General features: G+C 43.3%; 1 protein-coding gene across 1 annotated transcript; it reads left to right on the forward strand.

Annotated features, from left to right (window-relative positions):
* Positions 1-54: 54 nt before the first annotated feature.
* mxd4 (MAX dimerization protein 4) lies at positions 55-20,061 on the forward strand. The gene is made up of 6 exons (XM_054605002.1): positions 55-247; positions 829-928; positions 4,556-4,585; positions 16,498-16,612; positions 18,329-18,491; positions 19,444-20,061. The coding sequence occupies exons 1-6, from the start codon at positions 184-186 to the stop codon at positions 19,611-19,613; spliced, it is 642 nt and encodes a 213-aa protein (XP_054460977.1). The 5' UTR covers positions 55-183; the 3' UTR covers positions 19,614-20,061.
* Positions 20,062-24,108: the final 4,047 nt, after the last annotated feature.

Below are 24,108 nucleotides of genomic sequence, written 5' to 3' on the forward strand. Positions count from 1 at the left end.
GTCCCTGAGTTTTAGTTAGGTGCTGTTGATACTGTAGTTTGGAGTCACCAAGACTCAGAACTGAATATAGCAGCGCTCGCACATCGCCCCGTTTCTAAAATTCCCATTATTTCATGACTTCTTCATCTGTGTAAATAGATTATTTCTATTTTTTTTTTTTATAAATAACAAGACAACAGCAAGATGGAACTTAATTCTCTTTTAATTCTGCTGGAGGCTGCAGAGTACTTGGAAAGAAGAGACAGAGGTATTTAAAGCTGAACTGACACATTGACAGGATTTGGAGGATCGTGATTATTTTGTGAATGGAGCATTAGGACGGATGTAAAGTTTGAACGTGCCCTGCCATAGTGCAGGTATGATGTCACTTTACAGACAATGGGACGGTGAACACTGGACCCAGTAGAACATATGATAGAAAACAGTGTCTGTTATTTATTATTAAAAGTAGGTCATGCTTTTATGAACTGTGTCTGCAGTTAATCTAATGCAGCTCACGTGTTGTTGATGCTCAGGACGCAGTGTGTTTTCACATCGGCTCTTCGGGAATGAGTAAATAAGAGAGACATTGAGAATATGAGCCAGTATCATAATGACTGATACATATAAATGATTTGCAATATGGACCTTGCTGAAGGCTTCATTGTGCACTATATCGATCTATTGGAAGCGATTACAATGATGATCGATCACGTTTTGTTTCTGAAATGACCCACAGCCTCTGTTTTCACGTCCCCCCCCCCTCATTGACAGCTCTTTTTAAAAGTATTCATTCCTGCACACATCACAGTAAATTAACAATCGCATGTGTTTTGTTTCGCTCAATAGAGGCAGAACACGGCTATGCGTCTGTTTTACCGTACAGGAGCGACTTTTCCAGTAAGAAAACGAAAGCCTCGCCAATTTCCAGAAAAACTCCAAACAATAGGTAAATATAAGTCTTTCTCTTTATTTGGGGGGAGTTATTTGTTCCAGCGTGTATAAAACAAACACTGACACACACACACACACACACACACACACACACACACAACACACACACACACACACACACACACACACACACACACATAGTGGGGCTGTTTTTCATGCACGCTGCCTTCTCTCTGTGCTGCTGCCTGGGCTGGGCTCTCTGTTTTGGTCTCTCCAATAAACACTGCCACGCGTACACTGTCAACTCTGCTGCTCCCATTCCTTCTCTTTTACACACACACACACACACACACACACACACACACACACACACACACACACACACACACACACAAACACACAGGCACACACACACACACAGACACACAAACACACACAACATGCACATAACTTCGTTTCTGCAGGACTATCATGCATTTTATTTTCACCTGTGCCCTTTTTTTCCACGTGGTTGTTGTGTTGTGTATGTGTGTGTCTGATGTTAAATGAAAGAGCTTTACCCCTGGTAGTAACCCCCCCTCACACACACCCAACGCCATTCCAGCCCAATTCACATACTGCTACAGTCTGCAACAAATATAGACCTTACTTCAAGGCCATAAAATTACACAGAATAGCATTACATAAGTAAATACATTTAAGTTTCAGTTTCGCTTCTATCCTGCTTTGTTGCTCTTTTTTAGACCAATCGGACAGCTGGTTAAAGGTCAACCACAGCAAGTTAAAATGTAATTATTGTCTATATAATTAAAAGGTTTGTTCAGTAGGAAGGCCGCTGACAGGGCTGTTATGATATGCTCCTTTCATATTGGTTAATCTGCAAATTGTTTCTTGATTGACTGAATCATTTTTTAATAGTTTTGCCTTTAAAATGTCACAGAAGAGTGAGAGAAAAAAACAACAACATAATCCCAGACGGCATCTTGAAATCCCTTGTTTTATCCAACCCTCAATCCAAAAGCCAAAGATTTTAAATTTACTTTCACATATGAGTACATTAATTATCCAAATAGTTGAAACTTATTTTTTTCTTATTATCGATTAATCCTATCGGCTCTAGTCGCTAACAAAATGGTTGACACACCAGGTGGACCTTCACAGTGTTGGTCGAAAAGAGGGTTTAAATTGATTGTATCAATGTGGGACACGCCCTCATCAGGAAACACTTTTCTCTTCATTTATGGTCATAAATTTGACTTGTGATCAACGACTTTCACATCCAAGGCTACATTCAAAATTTTGCAGCTTGATTTTGGCCAGATGGGCAACATTGACATCTGTCATCTGTTAAAGTCAATGTGATTTTGGTGAAACTCTACAGAAACATTTGCATGATGAGCCCTTGTCAGTACAGTTTTATTCCCAGAAACACTAGCACATAAAGATCTGGTGATAAAAAAAAAAAAAAAACTTTCCTGTTCACTTATATTAGTTTAGGGAAGCATAGTGAACCCAGCTTCCTCAGAAGTGAGTCTGAGAGTTACATCATTGTGTGTACAGCATATTGACCTGTAGTATCACTATTTTGTAATTTTACTCCCTTTTTAAGCGAATGGCTTTGTAAATAGGAAAGTAATTTTTATCTGTAATCGACATAAATGAGCCTCATCCACATTCCTTTGACACAGTCTCAGACAGACTGACACAATTGTCAATGTGTTTGTTTTGAGTATGTTTGTATGGGGATGTGGCAGGTGGGTGTGGTGGCTGAAACAGACACCTACACACTGTGACAAACACCAGCTCACCACGGTTAATGCACCAGATCTGCTTTTCCCTCCTTTTTCTTGTGAATTCCCCAATTCCCTTTATACTGTCTTACTGGTTTTTTAAAAGCATCAACAGGATGCAGGGGGTAGCGAAGTAAAAACAGATTTGAACTTATTTTTAGTGAAACAGAAGCTGGCTGTTAGTGAAAAAGCAGAAAGCTTTACTTTGTAGAAGCAATATAACGGTGTTATAAGCTTCGGTATCATGACCAAAACCGGCAAATTGAAATCAATCACATGTTTTGCAATGATGCAATATTTAGGGCATGTGAAAAAAACAAAACGGTTGGGAGTCTATTTCTGCACACAGAAAGAAGAAACCCTGGTGGAGTTTCCTTTTTTTTAACTCGTAGTTGTTGAATCAAAGTGGTTCTAAAATAATTACTGGGACTATTATCTCTGAGAGTTTCCTGCTTCACCTCTCTGTCTCACTAGATATGAAATTAAGAATATAAATAGTGACTTCTTTTGCATCCTTGAATTTCTTCTTGTGAACACAAGGTGCTCCTAGGATGAGCTTTGGCAGTTTAACATCCCATAAAAAAGGGTGATATGAGGCTAATAAGCCGGCCTTTGATCATCAGGGCCAAGTTAATACCACGGGAGCACAGAGTCCTTTGCATGCCACACCATTCTTTTACATAACATGTAAAGGTGTGTGTGTTAACCTGCTGTTATTACAGGTCCGTGTGCATTCCCTTCCTCTGAAAGCTGCTATATTATTTCCTGGTCATGCCCTGTGCTTTGTCTGGGACATTTCCCCGATTTGTGCAGGTTTGAATAGCACAACTTCCTCCATGATGTCGGCCTTTTGGATCAGGTTATTAGCATCAGTGAAACATCCTGTCCTCCTCATGGGAGGATTTTTGGGCAGGCGCCACATTATCGCACTAGCACGGTCAACTGTAAGACCCCTTTTTGGTGCAGCGAGCGGCGTCGCTGCGTCGACCGCGGCCTTCCCCCAGCTGTGGGAACCGCTGCTTCATGAGCACAAGGGATCTCAAACAGCGGAAAATCTGAAAAGGCTTGTTGTCAGTCTGGCCCCTTTTGTTGTCACTGTTTTTGTTTTTATTGCCGTTGGTATCCATGACGGCCTCCATGAACAGAGGTCCTGTTTCAGATGGACTGCAGTGCCCTCGCTGCACATCACGACGGGGGCTCTCCCCGGAATAACCCACACGCTGAGGAATTCTGCAGCGTCTCCGCCTCCAGACGTCTGAGTGTGTTTTTATCCCGTGTCCATGCTGCTTTTCAGTCAGAGTGCAGCGACAACAGCAGTGCATGCATGCTGTTTGTATGCGTGTGAGAGCGAGGCAGGGAGGGCTCTCTCTCTCTCTCTCTCTCTAGGGTCATATTTGCGCTCTACTGCACACTCCCTGACAGACGTCACACAGATATGGAAAAAGATCTTATAAACTAGACTCCATTTTTGCACGCTTGTCATGGATGTCTATTTCCATATGTGATCAAGCCTTTTGCGTTGCTTGCTTGAGGCCTGTTTTGGAGTATTATTTATTTTATAATATTTCTGTGTCTTTGGTAAAACTACATTTTAAAGCAACTCAAGCATTCAAAAGCCCCAAAGCCACATGTAGGCAGAAAAGCACAAGCAGGAAAGAATCAACATCCGTCTTTGATTTTTTTGTCCACATAACGTTCTCTCAGATCTGCTATTTCTCTGCATTTCTTCCACTCATCCTGCTTCATTGATCTTACATTTAGATAAAAACACTTACTAACCAAGCCTCTCACCTCAGGATTATTCATTACATCACATGATTTGACTGTGTGTAGTATTTTGACAGTATTTTGGCACTGCCTTGAAACTCCTCTGTCTGTTTTTGTCCTCTCAGATCGTCGCACAACGAGCTGGAGAAACACAGGTAAGATGTCATCTGAGACTCTCTGGCCTACCACACGTTTGTATGATTTGCATACATGTTTTTGCTGAGCACCCTTGAGTTCCTAACATACTTAGCGAAAGAGATGCGGGCTGCAGGTATAAACGTCAAGGTATTTTCCTCTCAGTCAAAAGCACCAGATTGGATCAGAGGTCATCTTCAAAGAGATTTAATCAATTAATTCCCCGTGCCTGAAAATGGACAATAAGTTCATTTCAAAGAGCGGCCTCACGTCGATTAAATCCGTCTCCATTTCACGGATGAAACTCGTTACCTTGTATGGAAAGGGAATCCTGTCAGTAATGTGATAATCCTGCCCAGGCTGATACTGTGAATGGAGGCGGGTTGAATCTGGATCTCGCCTGTCATTTCTCCAAATTAAGAGGCCCACAGCCGGCACACACACACACACACACACAGTTATCCTGCTCTACTACCCCCAGCATGCATCTCACTCCACCTTTTTTCTTTTCCTCCCTTCGGGGTACAGCGCTCAGCTCAACTTGATGTGATATCCGCGCTCATTAAAGGCACAGGCGTCTGTTTTTTTTGCTCTGTTTTGACTTCACAGATCCAAAGGGGGTTTCTTGTCAGGAAGCAAATCTCCTCTTTGATACAACAAAGCCGAGCTGCTTTGGGGAAGAGATGTTTGGTGGAAGAAGCAAAACTTTTTGCGTGTGTGCTTTTTTTTTTTTTTTTTTTTTTTTTTTTTTTTTTTTACATCAAGGTCATCCCAAGCTGATTCTTACAAACAAAAAACTGTCTGCCAGAGAGGATTTAGAAAAAAACAGCTGATGTGACTATCAGCATGTGAGCTGAGGCCGAGATGGGTGTGTTAGGCTGCGTGTGCGTAACACACGGTCACCCATGCTGAAGGATTGGGGTTTGCCAGTCACATGTCTGCTGGGAGTGAGTAATGGACGTGTGCAGTGCAGACGAGAGAAACATGTTCAGACATAGTCCTCCCTGACCTGAGAGACAGAGAAGGCTGATCACAAAGCAGATGTTGAGACACAACAGTTACCTAACGTCCGATGACAGGCGCGGTTAGTTACCAATCAAGTGACCAGTCAAACTGTCAAACGCAAGTGCCGGTAAAGTGTTCCATAATCAGTTTACTCACTTCCCTTGTCGTCACTACTACAGCCGCAAGTTTCTAAAAAAAGGCGTTTCTTTTTTTTACATCATGTGCAGCGTTGTGTCACGTTAAACATGGGAGTTCTCTTAGTTATTCACTGACGTAAGGGCTTAAAGGAATTAAGTTATGTTTACATACAAATGATGCATTCATTTATATTTAAAAGCTCTTTCCTGCCATTATCTTTCTTTCCCGGCCTGTTTGTTAGTAAGAGGTTCCACCCACTTATTTGTCATGACCTTCCCTGCAGTGACGAGGTATCATTGTGATCCTTTGCACCGTGATGCATCTTTAAATTACACGGTCATTACCCCCAACATACAGGTGATAAAAGGGTTGAAGCTGTGACATCAAGCTTAAGCACAATCATCTACTGTGCATGTGTATGTAGTGCATTGTACCAGCTGTAGAGTATTAACAGAAACAGAAACAGAACATCTTTGACACTTGTGTAGGTCATTTATCAGGCAAAAATGCCAAACATTTACCGGTTTCAGCTGCTTAAATGTTAGATTTTTTGCATATTTCCCTCAGTTTTGAGTCAAGTATACTGAATATCTTTTGGGTTTGGGGCTATTTGCCCAACTAAACAAGCACTTTGAAGGCATCACCTCGTCGTCTCAGAATGTACAATGGTCCCTTCTGGACATTTTCTTTCAACCAAGCGATCAATTGTCTCAAAAATTGATCAAGACAGTAACTGAAAGCCAAAATGTTATCAGTTCCAACCCTACTGGTATGCCACTCAAAGGAACGATCCAACTTTTCAGTGTTCTCGTTTATCGCTGTCTGTCTATATGTGTCTCTGTTTATGATTCAAAAGAAAACCAAAAGTCTGCAGCTATCCTGTTCGACCAGTTTAATGAGTGAGTGACCAGCTGCGGCAGACCTGTCTTATCTTCAGCAGTCCTGGTATTTCTTTGAAAAGCTCGTCCTACCTCACGCCCTCAGACGTCACTCCAGGGAGTTTCTGCTGTTTGAGCCCTGACTCACTCTCTTTGTTTGGTCATGTGTCGGTGTGTTTGGTTCACGGTGGTGCAGCAGCACAGAGCCATCCTTGTACTGTATGCTCACGTGGTCGGCAGAGTCGCCGATAAACGTTTGGTCTTGACATCGGAGGCATTGACTGTTTTGTGAATAGTGCATATAATGTTTGGGTTATTTGAGGTTTGATACTCGGGCCCTACTTTCAAGTCGTCTGTCCATTCTACACCTGTGTCGGTGTCCAGTGTGACAGCTTTTTACCATGTTTTTGCCTACATTTTTTTCCTCACTAGCTACTGCTCAGCGATCGTATGCATGCTAGGTGTCTCTCCCGAAACGGACTGCTCCTTTGGCAGCCGTTCGAGAGGCACCCTGCATATATTTGTGTCCTGCTATCAGAGTGAGACGTCTGGGTGGGTGCCAGCCGCGTCCCGCAGGGTCGCCCGTCCTGACACAACCTGCTTATCTGCTGCAGCCGGAGTGCAGCCGTGACAGCTCTGTGTAGACCGTCTCGAGGGGTGACACTGCTGATTCTTTTTTTCTCCCCCTCTCTCTTTCTCTCTCTATCGTCATTGCATTGGCACAGGCCAGAGCTGCAGCGCATCGGCCTGACATTTCCGTGAAACCCAACGCTGCTGTGTGGTTGGTCTCCGCTGGCATTGCTTCCTTCCCATTTCTGACTTCAACCGCTCTCGATCACGCCTTTTGACAACTCGTCCGCGCCACAAGCTTCCTTTTCTAGAAGCGCCAGCAAATTGTGAAACTACAGACGTTTTGTTTTTCCCACATATCACCTGTTTACAGGAAATCCAGCCACGTAATGCTGCTAGTGTGTGGTTATGTCTGGTATGCTTCTGCTGCTTCCCTCAATAGAAGAAAACAATTCACATCTCTATTTTTACCTTTCAAAACAAAAGGCACCGTCCGAGGCTGTCAGGTGCTTTCTATTTCTGAGATCACTCCGAGGGAAATGTTTGCAGATTGATTTAAACAAACAGTATTCTCTTACAATATATATTACACAGTAGACAATGTACAGCAACTGTGTTGCACCTTTTGAACTTAGCTCTTAATGAACATGCACTTCATGGACAGAGGAGCAGGCCCTCCGTTTGTCATGGTCTAATCTTCTCCCTAATTAAATTTACTCTCCTGGTGTCTTCTACTCCCAGCTGTGATTAATGACTTATTTGGCTTAGAGGAACTCTTTCCCCTTGAGTGAAGCTCCTGTGTGTGTGTGTGTGTGTGTGTGTGTGTGTGTGTGTGTGTGTGTGTGTGTGTGTGTGTGTGTGTGTGTGTGTGTGTGTGTGTGTGTGTGTGTGTGTGTGTGTGAGAATGTGTGTGTGTCTGAAGGCCGGGCAGCACCTCGCTGAGCTGTTTGAGTTATGGCTGTGTGTCGGTGGGAGGGAGAGCCGTCCCACAGCCCGTTACTTCACCTCCTTGCCTTCTACTCTTTGTCTCCTTCTTTCTCCAGAGACCACATCTGGTTTTTCTGTTATGTTTTTTTTTCTTCTTCTTCTCCTCATTCTGGCTCTCCTTTTTCACTTTCTAAAAGTGTCTGAGTCAGCAGAAACCCGAGGCAGCAAGGACGAGAAAGGCAGAGCTCCCTTCTCACAGAGGGCCTTTATCACTCTTTACTGGTCCTCCTGCCAAAATTCATCTGTGCCCGTTTCTCCTCTTTTGAGGTATAAATCTTCTTTTGTGACGGGGAGTTTATGTGGAAGACGGCAGGCTTTTGTTAGGCCTGTTAATCTGCATTTATAATGTGGACTGCAGAATACACAGCCATTGTGAACATAGTTTAAGTTAAAGTCGTAATATGTTCACATCCTGCCTTTAAAAAATGAATAATTTATTTTGAGTTAAAAGAGTTAAAAGGCAGCTACATAAACAAAGTGGAACACTTTAATCCTTCCAGATCGGGTTTTGGTCTGGAATTAACATACTCACATGATTGCATGTGGCTTTAATACTAAACTTCCTCAAATGTCACACTCCGCTACATTCCTCATGTTAGTGTGGAAACCTGGAGTCATTAGGTCTGCATGAGCAGCTAATAACCCAGAGTTATGACTGATGGACTGTACGTGTATATTCAAAATGACTGTAGAGCTGATGTGTCCTCTAGGTGTGCCTTTTCTCTATCAAAGTATATGTAATTTTATACAACGATGTAAATATATGTAGGACTGCAACTAAAAATGTTTGTTACAATTTTCGTTTATTGTCCATCAAAATATCTCAGGGCAAAGGAACATCTGGCTTCTTTTGCTTGAGCACAATTATTTTATTAACAAAATAGATTTAAAAAAATAATATTTTTATCAAATCATTTCAGCTTTCAATAAATGCATTTTGTGATATATATACAGTACCAGTCAAAAGTTTGGACACACCTCATTCAACTACTTTGAAGAATCTAAAATATAAAACATATTCTGGTTTGTTGAGCATTTGTTTCTTTACCACATAATTCCATATGTGTTCCTTCATAGTTTGGATGTCTTCAATATTAATCTACAATGTAAAAAAAAATAAAAATAAAGAAAAACCATTGAATGAGAAGGTGTGTCCAAACTTTTGACTGGTACTGTATATTCGTAGATAAAATAACCAAATAGGAATGTCTATGTCTCGCTAATCTATTGAATAAAATAACTTAGCTGCCATAAACAGTAAGGCAAATCTCAGACGGTTGACACATTTCTTTCCTCTCCAGATGCATTTTGTCATATTGCCCAACCTTACGACAGACTGGGTTTGTCCAAATTGCTCTACCTTTACTGAAGTCAGAGGACATACTGTAGCTGTGTGGCAGTCTGGGTTGTTACTGATGAGTTGGCTGGTTGGGACAAAGAATAAGAAACAAGCTACAGCTGGAGGTCAGCGGCCAAGTTCACATGTGGAATTTCTCCACCCTGAGGTCACCGGGCGTTGAGGCGCTCTGTGGCTCTGTCAGGTCAAGCCCCATCGTACATACATCGTCTGCACTTACTGTTAACTATCTGTTGACAACTCAAATTGGAGTATGTGAACGTGAACGTTGTAGACGGATATTTAGGTGAGAACCTCCGTCGCCCCCTCTCAGGTGTCGTTGCTACAGTGTGCAAAGCGTTTTTCTGTGTCAGTAAACTTGCTTCACTGCTGCAAAAAGCAGCTGATGCTCGTAAAAACAACAGTGAAGGATGCACTTTAACAAGGTGTGGGCATAGCTCTGGGGGTTTCAAGGGCAAACAAAACAATTAAAGAATGACGTGAAAAGGAGGAGAGAAGGAAGGAGAATGAGTAGACTGGACCATTCATGGTTTGTTTTTGTCCCAGGCCCTTGTCAGCCTGAGGAGGAGGGGGAGACCAAGACATCCTTGAGCTCTGCAGAAAGGGAGGAACGGGAGGCAGCGTAGGATGTGGCTGCTTTGTGTGTAGAGCAGGCAATTCAGGTCAGCAGAGTGAGCACACATGTGCTGGAATGGGGGGGTGTCACAAAACTTGCAGGCCGAGTATTACTAGTATGCTCTGCAACCGCATCGGGTGCCGCTTGTGTTTTTTGGCAAGCAGCGAATCACCAGCGAATATTTGTTTGATTGATGCATTGGTAGAGCGGATTAGTTCTGCAGGCACTCTGTTATTCATCAATCTGTTTTCGTCTCTTCTTCATTCTCTCGCTACGTTCAACAACAGCGCTGTGTAAGCTTTTTGTGACTCCCCAAATAACTCCCTGCATTGTGACTTCCTCTTGTTTTATTTGAAAGGTACCGATATACTTTCATTCACAAGGGACAAAACGTCTTATAGGCGTCATTTAGTGTAAAAGAAATGTCCTCTCTGTTTATTATCTCACTTATCTTGTGGCCTCTTAGTTGGGCCCAGACCCTCAAACGAGGACCCCGCCCCAGTGTTCTACAACCTCCGTTCAGAAGTAAACAGACAAACTTTTACAGTAAACACGGACGCTGGAATCGTCTGTCGTGCCACTGGAATCTCAGTGTGTTGATCATTGACGAGGACTCATTATAAAACCAGAGCTCGCTCCGTGTCAGGGGAATGTGTTTATTGAGCTCGCTCAACTTGTCTCTGCTAGTCCGTCCAGCATTCGCACATGTACTTTTCAGTGCACGCAGCGGAAGGCAATTAATGTCCAGGACTGTCATTTGACATTGTGTTGAAATGATTCAGAGATGAACAGGGAACTAGTTCTTTAGTTGGACCCCCCTCCCTCTCTCTCTCTCTCTCTCTCTGTTTGCTCACACGCTCTCCTTTTCAAACTCTATTTGACATCTGTTTTTCTGTTAACACCACTGTAAGCTGGCTGTGCTGAGGAAGAGATTTTGTAATGATCCAAGCTCCCACAAGGGATTGTTTCAGTACATGAAAAATCTAATTACAAGGCATTCCCTAGCACGCCCAGTGGATATTTCAGTTTGGTGGAAATACTACTACGACAACAACGCGTGAACAACAATCTGCCTAATTCTGCAGTTTCCTGTTGTTTAATCACGATTATAGCATGCTGAGCTTTTTCTTCTTCTTCAGTGCAATGCCATAAGTAGTGAAGCAACCAGGCCCCTCCCTCTGACTGACTGCGCTGCTGTTGTGGTGCGCTCAAGTTTCTGTTTGCTCGCGTGTGAGAGCAGAGTCATGTGAGAGCGAGCTCCAGGTTCCTGCTGTCAGGAGAATGTGTTTATGGGGGACTTGTATCCGTCTGTCTCTCCCCCTGCAGTTGTCACTGCACACAGTTGGTGGGTGTGGCGTTTTTTCTCTGTGACAGAAAACAAATACAGCGCGACCCAGACGACTGACATTTCATATCAGGGTGATGAAAGCCTTCTCGTGTCTCCCTGCGCGTCTCTCGTCTCGCTGACGTGGGCAGAGCGGTGAAACCATCAGTTGTTTCTCTACCCTGTTGTTTTTCCAGAGACAGCGCGTCTGATCTCTTTTAAATGTAAACATGCTCAAGGCAGGGCTGGAAAGGTGACGGGAAGACCGATGACAGGCCTCTAAAAGGCCCGGTGTTTGTCGGCTGAGACCTTGAGTAAGGTCCCTCGTCACCTCAAGAATCCCTCCATCTGGACTCGTACTCCCCAGGAACCTGCCAGCCAGATGTGCAGCCACTTCACTGGCAACCCCAAATTCCACCACGGCAACAAAGAGTGATCAATGCTCACGCAACTCTGCCCAACGTTCACTTCACATAACAGAGCCACGCTGTAAACAAAAGGGGCCAGATGCATAAAGTTTGTGAGGTTTTGGGGTATTTTTTGTATCCTACTCAAAGGTTAAATTAAACCACTTTTATTTGGGGGTAAAACTTGAAGTGAGCACATCCAAAATGTTCGAAATAATCCCTGATGCTGAGGAAAACTGCACACGATTGCAGGCCAGACTTCTCTTTTAGTAATGCTGTGTCTTCAGATTTTAATTACTGACAAGAGGGATAGCCAAAACTATAAGAATAAATTGTAATGATCCAAACTCATTCCTTTGAAAACACAGTTTAGATCCACTGACATACCCTCCCAATTAACACATAGCATTTTTAGATTAAATGATTGCATTATTGTGCAGACAAGATAAGCAGACCAAGCAGTTAATTCTTCATGCTGGTGTCTTGTGAGCTCAAGTCAAAACAACGCCAGAGGCCTCGTATCGCATTTTCTTTTCTTTAAACCCAACGGAGGAACACACCGAGTCAGCTCTGGCAGTGAGAGGAAACATTGCAGTGGTGTTTTCTGATGACCTTTGACCTTAGCTTAGCGGGGCTTGGCTCCTTGCCAGACAATCCACTCGGTCCTGTGCGTATGGGTTGAGGAATGCGCCGTGCTGCAGCGAGCTCGTTAAACAGTGCAGTGAGTGAAGGGGTGAGGGCCCGTTGTTTGCACTGGTGTTGCCTTCTCAGGCCCTGCTGCTGAGACTCAGGCCACCACTGTCACCAGGACTGTGCCTGAGAACCAGGATGTCTGTGTGTGGACACTGTGAAAACGGGTCAGAGTGACCCCTTTTCTCTGGTGCAGAATACATAAATATCCTTCAAAATGCATCCATCAGACATAAAAACGGGCTGCTGCAGATACACTTCTTCTTTTGACTTCAGCATAGTGTGAACAGATCTGTGAGAAAAGCATGCTCAGTACTCAGTAAGCGAGCAGTTTAAATAGCTCGTTCCAGTTTTTAGCAGCGTGCAGCTTTCTGAGCAAACGCTCCTTTTTTTTTTTCTCCCCTGTCTTTGCTTTGTTTTGGCACTGAGCCAATGGATGGAGAGGAAGAGGAGGGGGAGGGAAGGCCAGAGATCAGACAGAAATCATCCCGTGGTTATCCGCACGTGAGAACGGTCAGGTGGTCATTTCCCTGCAGACGGGACTTACTATTAAATCTTCAGCTGCGGAGAAATCGCAGGATGTTTTGTGCACGTAGTTTTAGCAAATCTCAATTTTGCAGGAAAGTCAGAAAACTTTTCAGAGCTAAAATGCTTCTTTTACACCCTAATAATGCCCATTAAAAATTGTGCCCATCGGACATTGAAACCCTGACTTCAACACTATGTTTGAACTTGTTGACACACACTAGTACAAACTTGTTATGACACCACATCAACAGTCTGACATTGTGACACTATTCATGATTGCATATATCAAAGACCGCCTTATTTTCAAGCCAGACAAATTGGAAAATTTGATTTGAGTCAGAACCACGTGGAGCCAAGCTGTGCAAAATATGTCTGCTCTCCTTCATGGACACAACATTCAGGTTCGCCTGGTCCCACACTTTGCATGGCTGTTTGGGGCAATCTGATAAACATAGCGTGACCGGGGCTCTGCTTAGGAATAACAAACGTGAGTGAGGGAGGGTCCCAACCCCGCTACAAATCGGACGTGTGCTCTTGAAGAAAAATAGAGTGTCTCGCAGCAGGAGAACATTTGCATCTGGGTGGGAGCTGTCAGCGACACACTGCCCGGCTAAAATAGGTCAAAACATTTTTACGTCGTCACAATAAAGACAGAAACAGAAAGGCGACGTGTAGCATTTAGTGCACAGCTAAAGACAAAGAGAGGCTCAGCCCAGTAAATGTTATGGTGGATGTTTTTCAGCCGTTGAAGAAAAAGCTAGTGTGGTGTAAATTTAAAAAGTACAGTTTGAATGTATGGAGAGAAGTGGTATGTATTTATTTTTAAACCTGTCATGTGACGTACAAAAACAACATTAATAGGGAAAAATGTAAATATATTCTCATTACCAACTATTGCATCTTTTAAGGACATAGTTTGAATAGTGGACTGGGATAGTAGTTCAGGCTGGGAATCTAATGTCACACCAGACAAATCTCCACACATTCAGGTGGTGAAAGTGCATCTGTGCACATTTCTCACATCTGCATGCCAGGTAAAATATGTGGTCAGCCTACAGGTGGGGCCTGTGATGATTTTTTTTTTCAGTAAAAATAGTTTTTTTCTTTGGGGGAGGTGGGTAGTCAGTGAGAGCATTCAGTGAACGCCTTGTTTTTGTTTTTACTTTACAAGAGAGGGATAGAAGAGGGGGGGGGGTGCAAGATGGTGGCCCATTGGCTCCAGTTACCCTTTGGATGATGTGTGTGGAGCGCTGCCTAGTGCTGAGCACACTGCACTCAAAGAGCCCTTTTTTTTTTTTTTTTTTTTTTATAACCCAAGAGAAAGTCACCCACTAGCTCGGACCCCACTCCCTTCCCAAAAAAAAAAAAAAAAAACCCCACTCCTCCTCCCCCCTCTGCTGCAGACCCCCAGCTCCTTCCTGCCCAGCTTCCCCTGGACTCAGTCCAACTGCTTCATGCGGCTCGGCTGGGGCAGGTTGGAGGTGGACCCCGCCCCTGTCCTCTGAAGACACTTGTTTTCCAGTGGGACGAGGGTGTGTTGGTGTTGGCAGGGTGGAGCAGAGGGGTGGAGGGGTTCAGGGGGGGGGGGGGCTGCCCCTGGGAGAGAAGGAAATAAAAGAAGCAGAGCACTTTCACACGCCCTTTTATTGGGGGGAACGCCTGTATGCACCTGTAGAGAGGTAGTAATGGTTTAAAGGGCACTTCTGCTAATCCTTTTCTAATATATTTAAATCAGGTGCATTTTCATAGCTAGAAATTAAATCCCTAAAAATAGAAACAACAATCATTTATGATTTTTGGATTATTTTGTTTAGCCCCCAAGACTCTCTTGTTGTCCACAGGCCGCCTCTGGCTGACCTGTAAATTAAATAGAGGAGGCTTGTCAGAGGGTCTTACTTTATGTGAAAAACACAGTCGACGCCCTTCCTGAAAAAATTGAAAACACAGGGGAAAGACTGTGTGTGTGTGTGTGTGTGTGTGTGTGTGTGTGTGTGTGTGTGTGTGTGTGTGTGTGTGTGTGTGTGTGTGTGTGTGTGTTCTCCCGTGTGCTCGGCTCTGCAGCCAGCCCCAGAGAGCTTCATTTCTCTGATTAGGTTTATTGTAGTTGCAGCGATGGCCAGTGGAGACCTCGCATTGTTGGAGTTTGTTTACCGTCCAGACGAAGTTAGCCAAAAGGAACGAGAGAAAAGGGGGGACGGCTAGATTAGAACAAAGGAACGGTTCATGGACTAGCATGACTAATGGAGGATTGAAAGGCCTTTATGAGGGGAAAATGTGAATGAATCAAGGACAGACATGGGAGGTAATCTCCTCATTAAAAAAAATGTGTGAATAAAAGCCGTCCTTTAAATGAATATACAATATCCGCACAAAGTCAGTCAATGTCCACACAGACATTAACTGTGCCTCGTCGTCAATGACACTGAATTGAACATCCAAGTGAGCTGTTTACTTGTGGATCCAGGGTTGTCGGCCTGGAGGGCTTTGGCAGGGACGCGGGGTTTTACGAGGCCACGGTTTGTGTCTTGAGTTCAACCGACAAAGCAATCAGAACAGATGAGATACTTCTCATGGACGTCACTTTGGTCAATAATGATTTTTGCTCTTAGTGCCTGTGGGTCTAAGGTCTCTCCAACAGCATTAGGCTACTGCAGGGTGTCCATTTGGTGGATCCATCAAACACACGGTTTGGAAAAAAGTGAAACACACAGCATAGATGGACAACAAGGTAAATGCATCACTAGACAGTGTGGAGTAATATTGAGGTCAGTTTGTTGCACTGAAGCAAAAAAAAAAAGTGCAATGCGAGGTTGTCTTTGTGAAAACACCACCAAACTGAAGCAACCACATTCAGTCACACAGGCAGGCCAAACTCTACAGGGGTTCGATAAGTATAATATACATTTAGCTAAAAACAGGAAAGTCTCACAGCTTAGGCCCTTTGAATGTGTGTCATGTGTGGGTGTACTGCAAAAAACAGCTCTTGTTGATGAGGAAATATGTAAAGTGGAGGTACTTGCATGAACTCTGGCTGAATGATATGATACAAAAAAGTATTTAGTAACTATAACAATATGTGACATTTCCTTTCTCATGCTGGGAGGATGTGATTCCTCCAAGGACTTGAATATTTGTGTTGCTTTGAACATGTGTAACCAGTCAGCCTCTGGACTCCCTCGACCCTTTGAACACGCAACGTCGCACAACTGGAAGCGATCGTGTAGTGTTCAGTCGGTGCTTTAGTACGTTTCCCAGCACACAAGAGAAGAACATGACAGTAACAGTTATGGGAGGAGGAGCAGTGTTTGTTTCTGCCCTTCAGGGACTTGTGGAGAAACGCTTCAGACAGTGTGTTTGTGTAGTAGGTGCCGGCTCACTTTTCTGCTGGTGGATGTCTGCTGACTCACCCTGTGCTTGTGTGTGTGTTTGCAGACGTGCCAAACTTCGGCTGTACTTGGAGCAGTTGAAGAAGCTGGTGCCTTTGGGTCCAGACAGCAGCAGACACACCACACTGAGCTTGCTGAAAAGGGCCAAGATGCACATCAAGGTATTAAAAAACAAACAACTAAAAATAATAAAGCTCAGGACATGTCATATTTATACTTTTTTTTTTTAAATCTTTCTGGTAAGTTAGCCTTTTTTCAACAGATGATTGACAAAAAAATATATCTATCAAGCACAAAGGACATTTGCTGGTTCCACCTTGGGTTTTTATCATTGAACATGTTATATCTTTGGGTTCTGAACTGTTTTCAAACCATCACTGTGGGCTCTGGTGATTTATCAGAGGCATTGTCTAATATTTTCAGACTAAATAATCAATGAATCAGAAAAGAATTGAAATAAAGAGTGACATAATTGTTAGTTGCAGCACCAGTGAAGTAAAACAAGATAAAACCTTCTTCAAAAAATCCAGTTTGGCTTCTTCTTGAACTCCCATCTCATGCACTAGTTCTTACTCGTTTGTTTTTCCTCCCCCGCATTTTTTAAGTGTTAAATTGTTTTCTAATCTTTCAACCAGAGCAGTTCAGAGACTGTAAGTAAAAAAAAAAATTAAAAAAAAAAAAAAAAAATGCTCCCAAGACTGAAAGGAAAACTAATGAGTCAACAAAGTTGGAATCTACGGGACTTTTGGTGGCTGATCTTTAGATATATGAAAAGACATAAGTGGATTGTTTGTTTAAGGCCAACCACTCCTCCATAGTTCATTAACTGTTGCATGCAAAGATACTTAACAAAAAGTATGCAGCAGCAGTGACCGAGAAGGTCTTCAAAATCCATCAGTGCTGGCAGAATATCATTACATTTTAACGTTGCCATGCAGAGGATGAACTTTAGATCCAAGCACAGTTGAGGGCAGGCTGTGCTCGTCTTGCTGTTTACAAGCAGCAACACTGTGGTCGGTAGAAAATCCAGACGAAGCGTGTTTTAACCCTTCATTTCCTGTTTATCATGCATGTCCTCTCTGCTCAGACGAGCCGCGCTGTTTCTCGTCAATGTTGTGTCTTCTGGTATCACAAGGCGCCCCATGTGCTATCAATTCACCACCGAGAACTTTCACATGCAAATAAATGCAAAATGTAATCCCAGGTTGAGTAAAATTTGTTAAAAGAGTTTGTGTTTATTTTCACTCTCTAACCTACGGACCTCACGCAATCATTCAGCCACTTATTCAGAGTTGTTCAATTTCCTCTTTTGTTAGTTTGGGAGAGGTCGGATTGGCTAGATAGGTTTCATAAAGAGATCACATTTTTATGTAATAGGATCAGTTACAGCCTCTGAATGATATGGCATTAATCCATATTCTTGCAAAGATAGACTGTATCCAATGTCAATAATAATTTTTCAAATAATGTGGTGATAACACAACAGATTATCCTCTACTGAAGCGTTTGCCTCAGCAACAGAATGGCCAACATAAGTAATTAAGACCATCAGCGAGAACATTGGCTATTACTATATAGTTATTCTTAATGCTCGTCAACATAGTCATACGTACATGACAGGTCACAGTCACATTTCTTTTTCTACTACTTCTGTGCACCTTCACAATAAGTTTTCTTATTGCAAGGTACTGCAAAACATTTTAGGGAAAGAAAAAATGAAAGAAATTCCCCTTTTTAAAGAGATTATTTGAATGGTACGACAAAAAAAAAAAAAAAAAAAAAAGTATACCGGTATACAGTAAAACGAGAGTAAAGATGGAGATGTTTGCGTCCACTGAGCATTATCATTGATTCTCGGCATTAATGTGTCTGTGCAGAAGCTGGAGGAGCAGGACAAGAAGGCTTTAAACACGAAGGAGCAGCTTCAGAGAGAGCACCGCTACCTCAAACGCCGCCTTGAGCAGCTCTCTGTGTCCGGATCCGTTGAGCGCATCCGCACCGACAGCATGGGCTCGACCATCTCCACCGACTCTGAGCAAGGTACGCTGGCTTCAAAAAGCCAACCAGCAGCACTACATCAGGGATCAACTCACTATAAAACCTCATTTTTCCCAAATCTGGACTTTTATTCCTGAGAATTGGAATTCTCTCATCAGGGATGTCCACTGATAAACTCTGAGCCACACTGTGTTACAAGTGAAAAGCCACTCTATGATAAGCCCAGGCCTTTGTTTGCAGGTGATGCCCCCGGGGTCAAAGGTTAACGACTCAAAATGCAGACAGAGATATCTAGCTTTCTTCTTTAGCTACTGGTGCTCGGACATTTCATGACATGTGGTCTACAGAGTACTGGTGCAGGTTATAGCAGCTCAACCGGTTTGTCACGATTCATCCGTCAAAATGACAAAAATATAAAAGTTAAGTTGCTCCCCTCTTGAAGCGCCAGTATACTTCATTACAAGTTAAATTAGCATAAAACAATTTTGGTAACTGACTGTCCGACAACCCTGCCCACTTCTGAAGCGACTGGCCAAGTGTGCAGAGCTATTTGTCCCTTTATGTTGACAACGAATGCAATCCTATGAAGGCCTTCTAGGAGAGACTGTTTGAAAATTTCCTTTTTCCTTTTAATGTCGTATGATTTGGTTCTTTTCAAGCATTCCCCGAGCTTAAAGGTGCAATCTGCTGCTCACCAGTGTCACAGACTCCCCTCTAACGCTTAGTTGGGACTGTTACAATACGTTTATTAATCCTGGGTGAGGTAAACACACATGCAGTTGTTTATCAATGTATGGGGGATTAACTGTGTGAGCACAAACCTGTTTGCTCAGAGTTTAACGGTTGCCTAAATCTGGGTTTAATCCACAGGCACTGCAGGCTGCCTCATAAATATGCCCACAGTTGGTTGGAAATAAACAGTTTCCCTTCACTTCCCCATTTGTGAACAGCGCCGAAAATAACCTCGTGTATTTTCTTTTTTTTTTGTGTGCAGAGGTGGACATCGAGGGCATGGAGTTCACTCCCGGCGAGGTGGACAGCCTGGGCAGCATCAGCGACGGCGAGGAGGAGGAGGAGGAGGACAACTTCAGCCTCCAGAGCAGCTCCAGCGACACCAGCTACACGGCCACACATTCCCACAGACTGCAGCCGCACCACTGTTAGACGCCGCGCGGCCATCCGTCTCCCAAACCAGCTTCCTCACCCAGTGCTTCCCTCCCCTCACCTGCACCGTTCCTCGACCATTTACAAACGCAGACGCCGCCCGCTACCTGCGTCAGACCGGTCCGATACGGTGGTACACCCTGAACATGTTCCTCTTGTCCCCGGCTCTCCAGGAAGTACATGGGGCTGAAATGCCACTCAAGCCTTCCTGACCCCCCCCCCCGCCCCCTGACCACTGACCCTACCTCACCCTACTGTATCCTGCCTGAACCCGCCCCTCCAGACACGCCCTGCCCTCCCACTGCCGTCACAACCCCCTTACTTAGTGTTGCCGCAGGCTCGTAGAGAGCAGAGCAGAGTTTGTGGTTTTAATGGGGACTTCTGTAGTGAGTTGGATAACTTTGACTTGTTAATCAGGACGTGTGCGTTAATGATTGTGTGTGTGTGTGTGTGTGTGTGTGTGTGTGTGTTTTGCAAGAGAGAAAGAACAAGCGAGGGAGTTTAAGAGAGGTCAAAAACTAAAATATAAGCTTCCTGTCTTCTCCATGAGGCAATAATACGCAGACAGGGCTTTGCATAAATTTAGTGAAGTAAAAGGTAAAGCACTTCTGTTTGTTCTGCAATATTTGCAACATAGAAAGTTATTTACATCACACAGTATCTTCCCTTTACACAATGAGATTTACAGGAGTAGCTATTGCAAAAGTCCTGCAATTTCCTTGAAACATTTGACTGCTGAAAAATGGACAATTTAAGAAATATTTTGATAGTTGGAGAAGTATATTTATTTTGCTTTTGTGCCGAGGCCGTTTCCAGCCTTGATCTTCTAACCGACATGGCTGTAGCTTCACATTTAGCTGTTTTACAGTTAGGAGTGATATCGGTATTCTTATCTAAATCTTGGCAAGAAGGCAAATAAGCTTTTCCCAATGTTTTTCATAATGTTTCCACTTTTAAGGATGTGCTTTTGCAGCTGCGGGACCTTAAAACAGGACCTTTTCAGCAGCTACTTCTGTACACAAACTCAAATCTTCATTACCAAATGTGGCCAAATTTGTGGCCAAGACAATCTGAAAAAGTTACAGAGCTGAGAGAATGTATATAGATGTACAGTTACTGTCCGAACTCTCACGTCTCCCTCTGGTTGGGTTGCCTAACCACTACTCCACACTACTGACCACTACACTATACCACCCTATGGTGTGGATGGACTACTATGTCAATGAAAGAAAAGAGTTGCCTAATAACTAAAAACTCTATTCCTTAAAGATTGATTACAAATATTGTGATTCTTTCTCAGTAGCGAATTGATGTAGCATGAACACGAGAGGCGGTTGCTTCCTCTGAGTGTTTAAATAATTCTGGTGGACTATGAGGTGTCGAGGGAGACTGAATAAGGGGCAGTTGTCCTTTTTCTTTTTCACTAATGGATCCTTCTCTTTGCTCACAAGGCCATTTAGCCAGAATTCCCATTTCTCTACAGCTTTGTTACTTTTTCAAGCAGTGTTCGTGTGTGTCTGGATTATTTGTTTGAGTTTTGTTCTGATTAGCAAGTCAAAGTTGTAAATGTGGAGAAAAAACGTTGAAAAAAAGGGCCAGCTCTAACGATTTGTACTCTATAGAGGCGTTGGTTTTACTTAACATAGCAAACTAATCACATGCAGTTGAACTATTGATTTCTATAACTAGGCTTATAATCTTATTTTCTCTATGCTATCTGTTACTTATTTCTGGAGCTTCTGGGCGCTCCTGAAGACCAATGTAGATGACATTTCTTCTCATAACTTACGCGCAATAGTCACTACTGACGGAGGAGCCTCTTCCGTCGCTCTCTGACTATTTACTAATCATTAGGCCTCAGTCATTAGGCCTCTGGCAGTCTTTAGAGCTTGGCGTCCCGACACTTAAAAACAAACAAAAAAAATAGGGCCAGTCCACCATGGCAGGTCTGACCAAAAAAATCAAAAACTACAAAAGACTCAACAACACAAAAAAACTTGCATACAAAAAGAAGCTACTTGTCACTCAAAGTGATATTAGCCGGTGTAGTCTATATTTCTTGTATTCAAATTTTGTATTATATTTTCCTAAATGTTCTCTTGTAATGAAAAAGACAAAAAAAGAGCGAGTATATCTATCTATATATAAATATAAATATATATATAAATATATATGAGAGACAGACAGACATGAGGTCAGGCTTGTTGAAGGGAGAGTGGGGGCAGGGGAGCCGATACACTGGCCCCTCTCCCTTGGGTGACTCTCCTGCTGTCATTCTGTGCCTTGGTAAGCCTCTGACCTCCCTCCTCCTCCTCCTCCTCCCCTTCCTCCCACCTCCTCGCCCTCGGTCCTTACTCAGGTCACTCTCCCCTCCTCTCCTCTTAATCGCATCCTCCCTCTTCTTCTTCTTCTTCTTCTCTGGCGGGCTGAAAGCTTTTGATTTCAACCCTCAACATGCCAAAACACTTCCATGAGCAAGGGGCACTTGAAGAGAAGACCTTGTGATAAAAAAAATACATTTAAAAAAAAAAAAGAAAAGCCCCTTTGGTCTCTACTGAGCAGCAGCCGCTGTCGTCGTGCACCCTGTCCAGGCACTCCCCACCCTCTTGATGCCCGATCGCCTGCCAGTGTCGCCTCTGTCACAGAAAAGCAAAAGAAACCACACACTGGTAAACTCCAATGGCAGCTTCCAGTCGCCCCCAATGGTCACCGACGGGGTTAAAAAAACAAACTTCTGGGCTTGAAGCGTGTTGATCTTTTCTTTCTTTTGTTTGTTGTTGTCATTTTACTATTATTGTATATTGACTATGTGTTTGTTCAATGGGAATCACTGGGATAGGAGCGATAAAAAAAATAATCCAATCAATGGCAGCTTAAAAGGTGAAATCCTCCACGCTCCCAGTGGTCCGTCCCAAAAATAGTGTTACCCATTGATCAGGGGACGTCTTGAGACACAGCAATATTACCATCTTGTGCTTTCTGAGGGAGGGTGGGCGGACAGGGTTTTAAAGACAAGCAGGTGGTTTTGCTCTACTATGTGGTGCATTTTCCTTGTCGACCAACTCTATATTTTGTTTTGATGACCTCCTATCTGCACTCTCTACATACACTGCAGGAGGACAAAAAAAGTAAAAGAAGAGTAGAGTAAAAGAAAACAAATCTTTTTTTTGGTGGAAAAGATGTTTTTCTATTTGTCATCAAGAGTTTACATAAATGTCAAAAGGATTTGTACATGGCTGTATCAGAAATGTCCCTTTTCAGTTTGTTGGTCAGATGAACAACACAGCAAAACCATATTAATGGTATAAAGTTTTTCTCTTGCACAGAACCTCCCGGCAGAAAAGTGACAGCGAATGGAAAATGAGGGCCAGATATGAGATTACAAATATTCAGTGGTGTCATTGAAAAATGTACATAGCACACACTTACAATGGCTTTGAGCAGCTGACTGAACGCTGGATGGACAGTGTTTAGGGAAAACCTTTTAAAGATGTGCCTTGGGAAAAAGTTATTTTCTAAAAATAAAAAGCAGAGATTGTAGAAATGATTGAAGACTGTTAAATTAGCCACAGTTGCTCATGTTTTTAAGCATTTGGAGAGGCGAGAGAAGATGTTTCAGTCTGCTTCATCATTGCAAAAAGGTAAACATTCATGTCAAGCACCCAAAGGGGCTCCTCATTGAAGTCCTATCGAGATTAAAGTGTAAGAGATCATCAGAGCAAGCACAGACTCAAGATTTGAGATTAGCTTTCATGTTGCTGTTGCACAGAGATTTACTTTGGTGTGTTGGGTTTTCTAAGAGCACAAAAGCACACTGTGATATTTCGGAAGATCAGCAGAGAGAGAGCTAACGAGAGGGCGGGATGAAATCAGGGTGAAGCTCAGAGCGAGGACAGTCTGCACAGAGAGCAGGGAAATCTGCGCACTCAGATGAAATCACAAACACAGAAGGCCCATCCTAAGCCTGCTGAGTAACAGTGCTTATGTAAAAAAACAACACAATGACTTCCATGAAATATTATTCCTGCCAAATGGTCACTTTTAAACCTTCTTTTGCTGAATGATATGTGATTCCACACAACTAGCTTTAACTACGTGTAGGCTTTAGGTCAGCATCCTGCTTTCTGGACCCCCCCCCCCCCCAGGCTTTATGTATTTTCTCTTTATTTTGCATCTTTATGTGCCGGGTGACGCTCCAAAGTCAAAAGGGGGTGTCACGCCAACGATGTGGTTCATCTTTTTAAACCCACAGGAGCCTCGAGGCTGTAGAGGAGGGCTGAGCTGGCCCGGGTTTTATAGTCGAGGAGGAGGATGGTGAGGAGATTGTTTGGGCCGACATACTGTGCAGAGTAGGGAGAGTTCTGTGCCAGAGACCTGTGAATATGTTCCTTTTTAGCGGATGTGTAATATGCATTCAGAAGATGTTATATAAGTTCCTTTTTTTTTGTGTGTGTGTGAGTGTATGTACACGACTACCTGGTGCTGGCTACGTTTA

This window comes from Anoplopoma fimbria, chromosome 9, assembly GCF_027596085.1.
Source record: "Anoplopoma fimbria isolate UVic2021 breed Golden Eagle Sablefish chromosome 9, Afim_UVic_2022, whole genome shotgun sequence".
NCBI lineage: Eukaryota > Metazoa > Chordata > Actinopteri > Perciformes > Anoplopomatidae > Anoplopoma > Anoplopoma fimbria.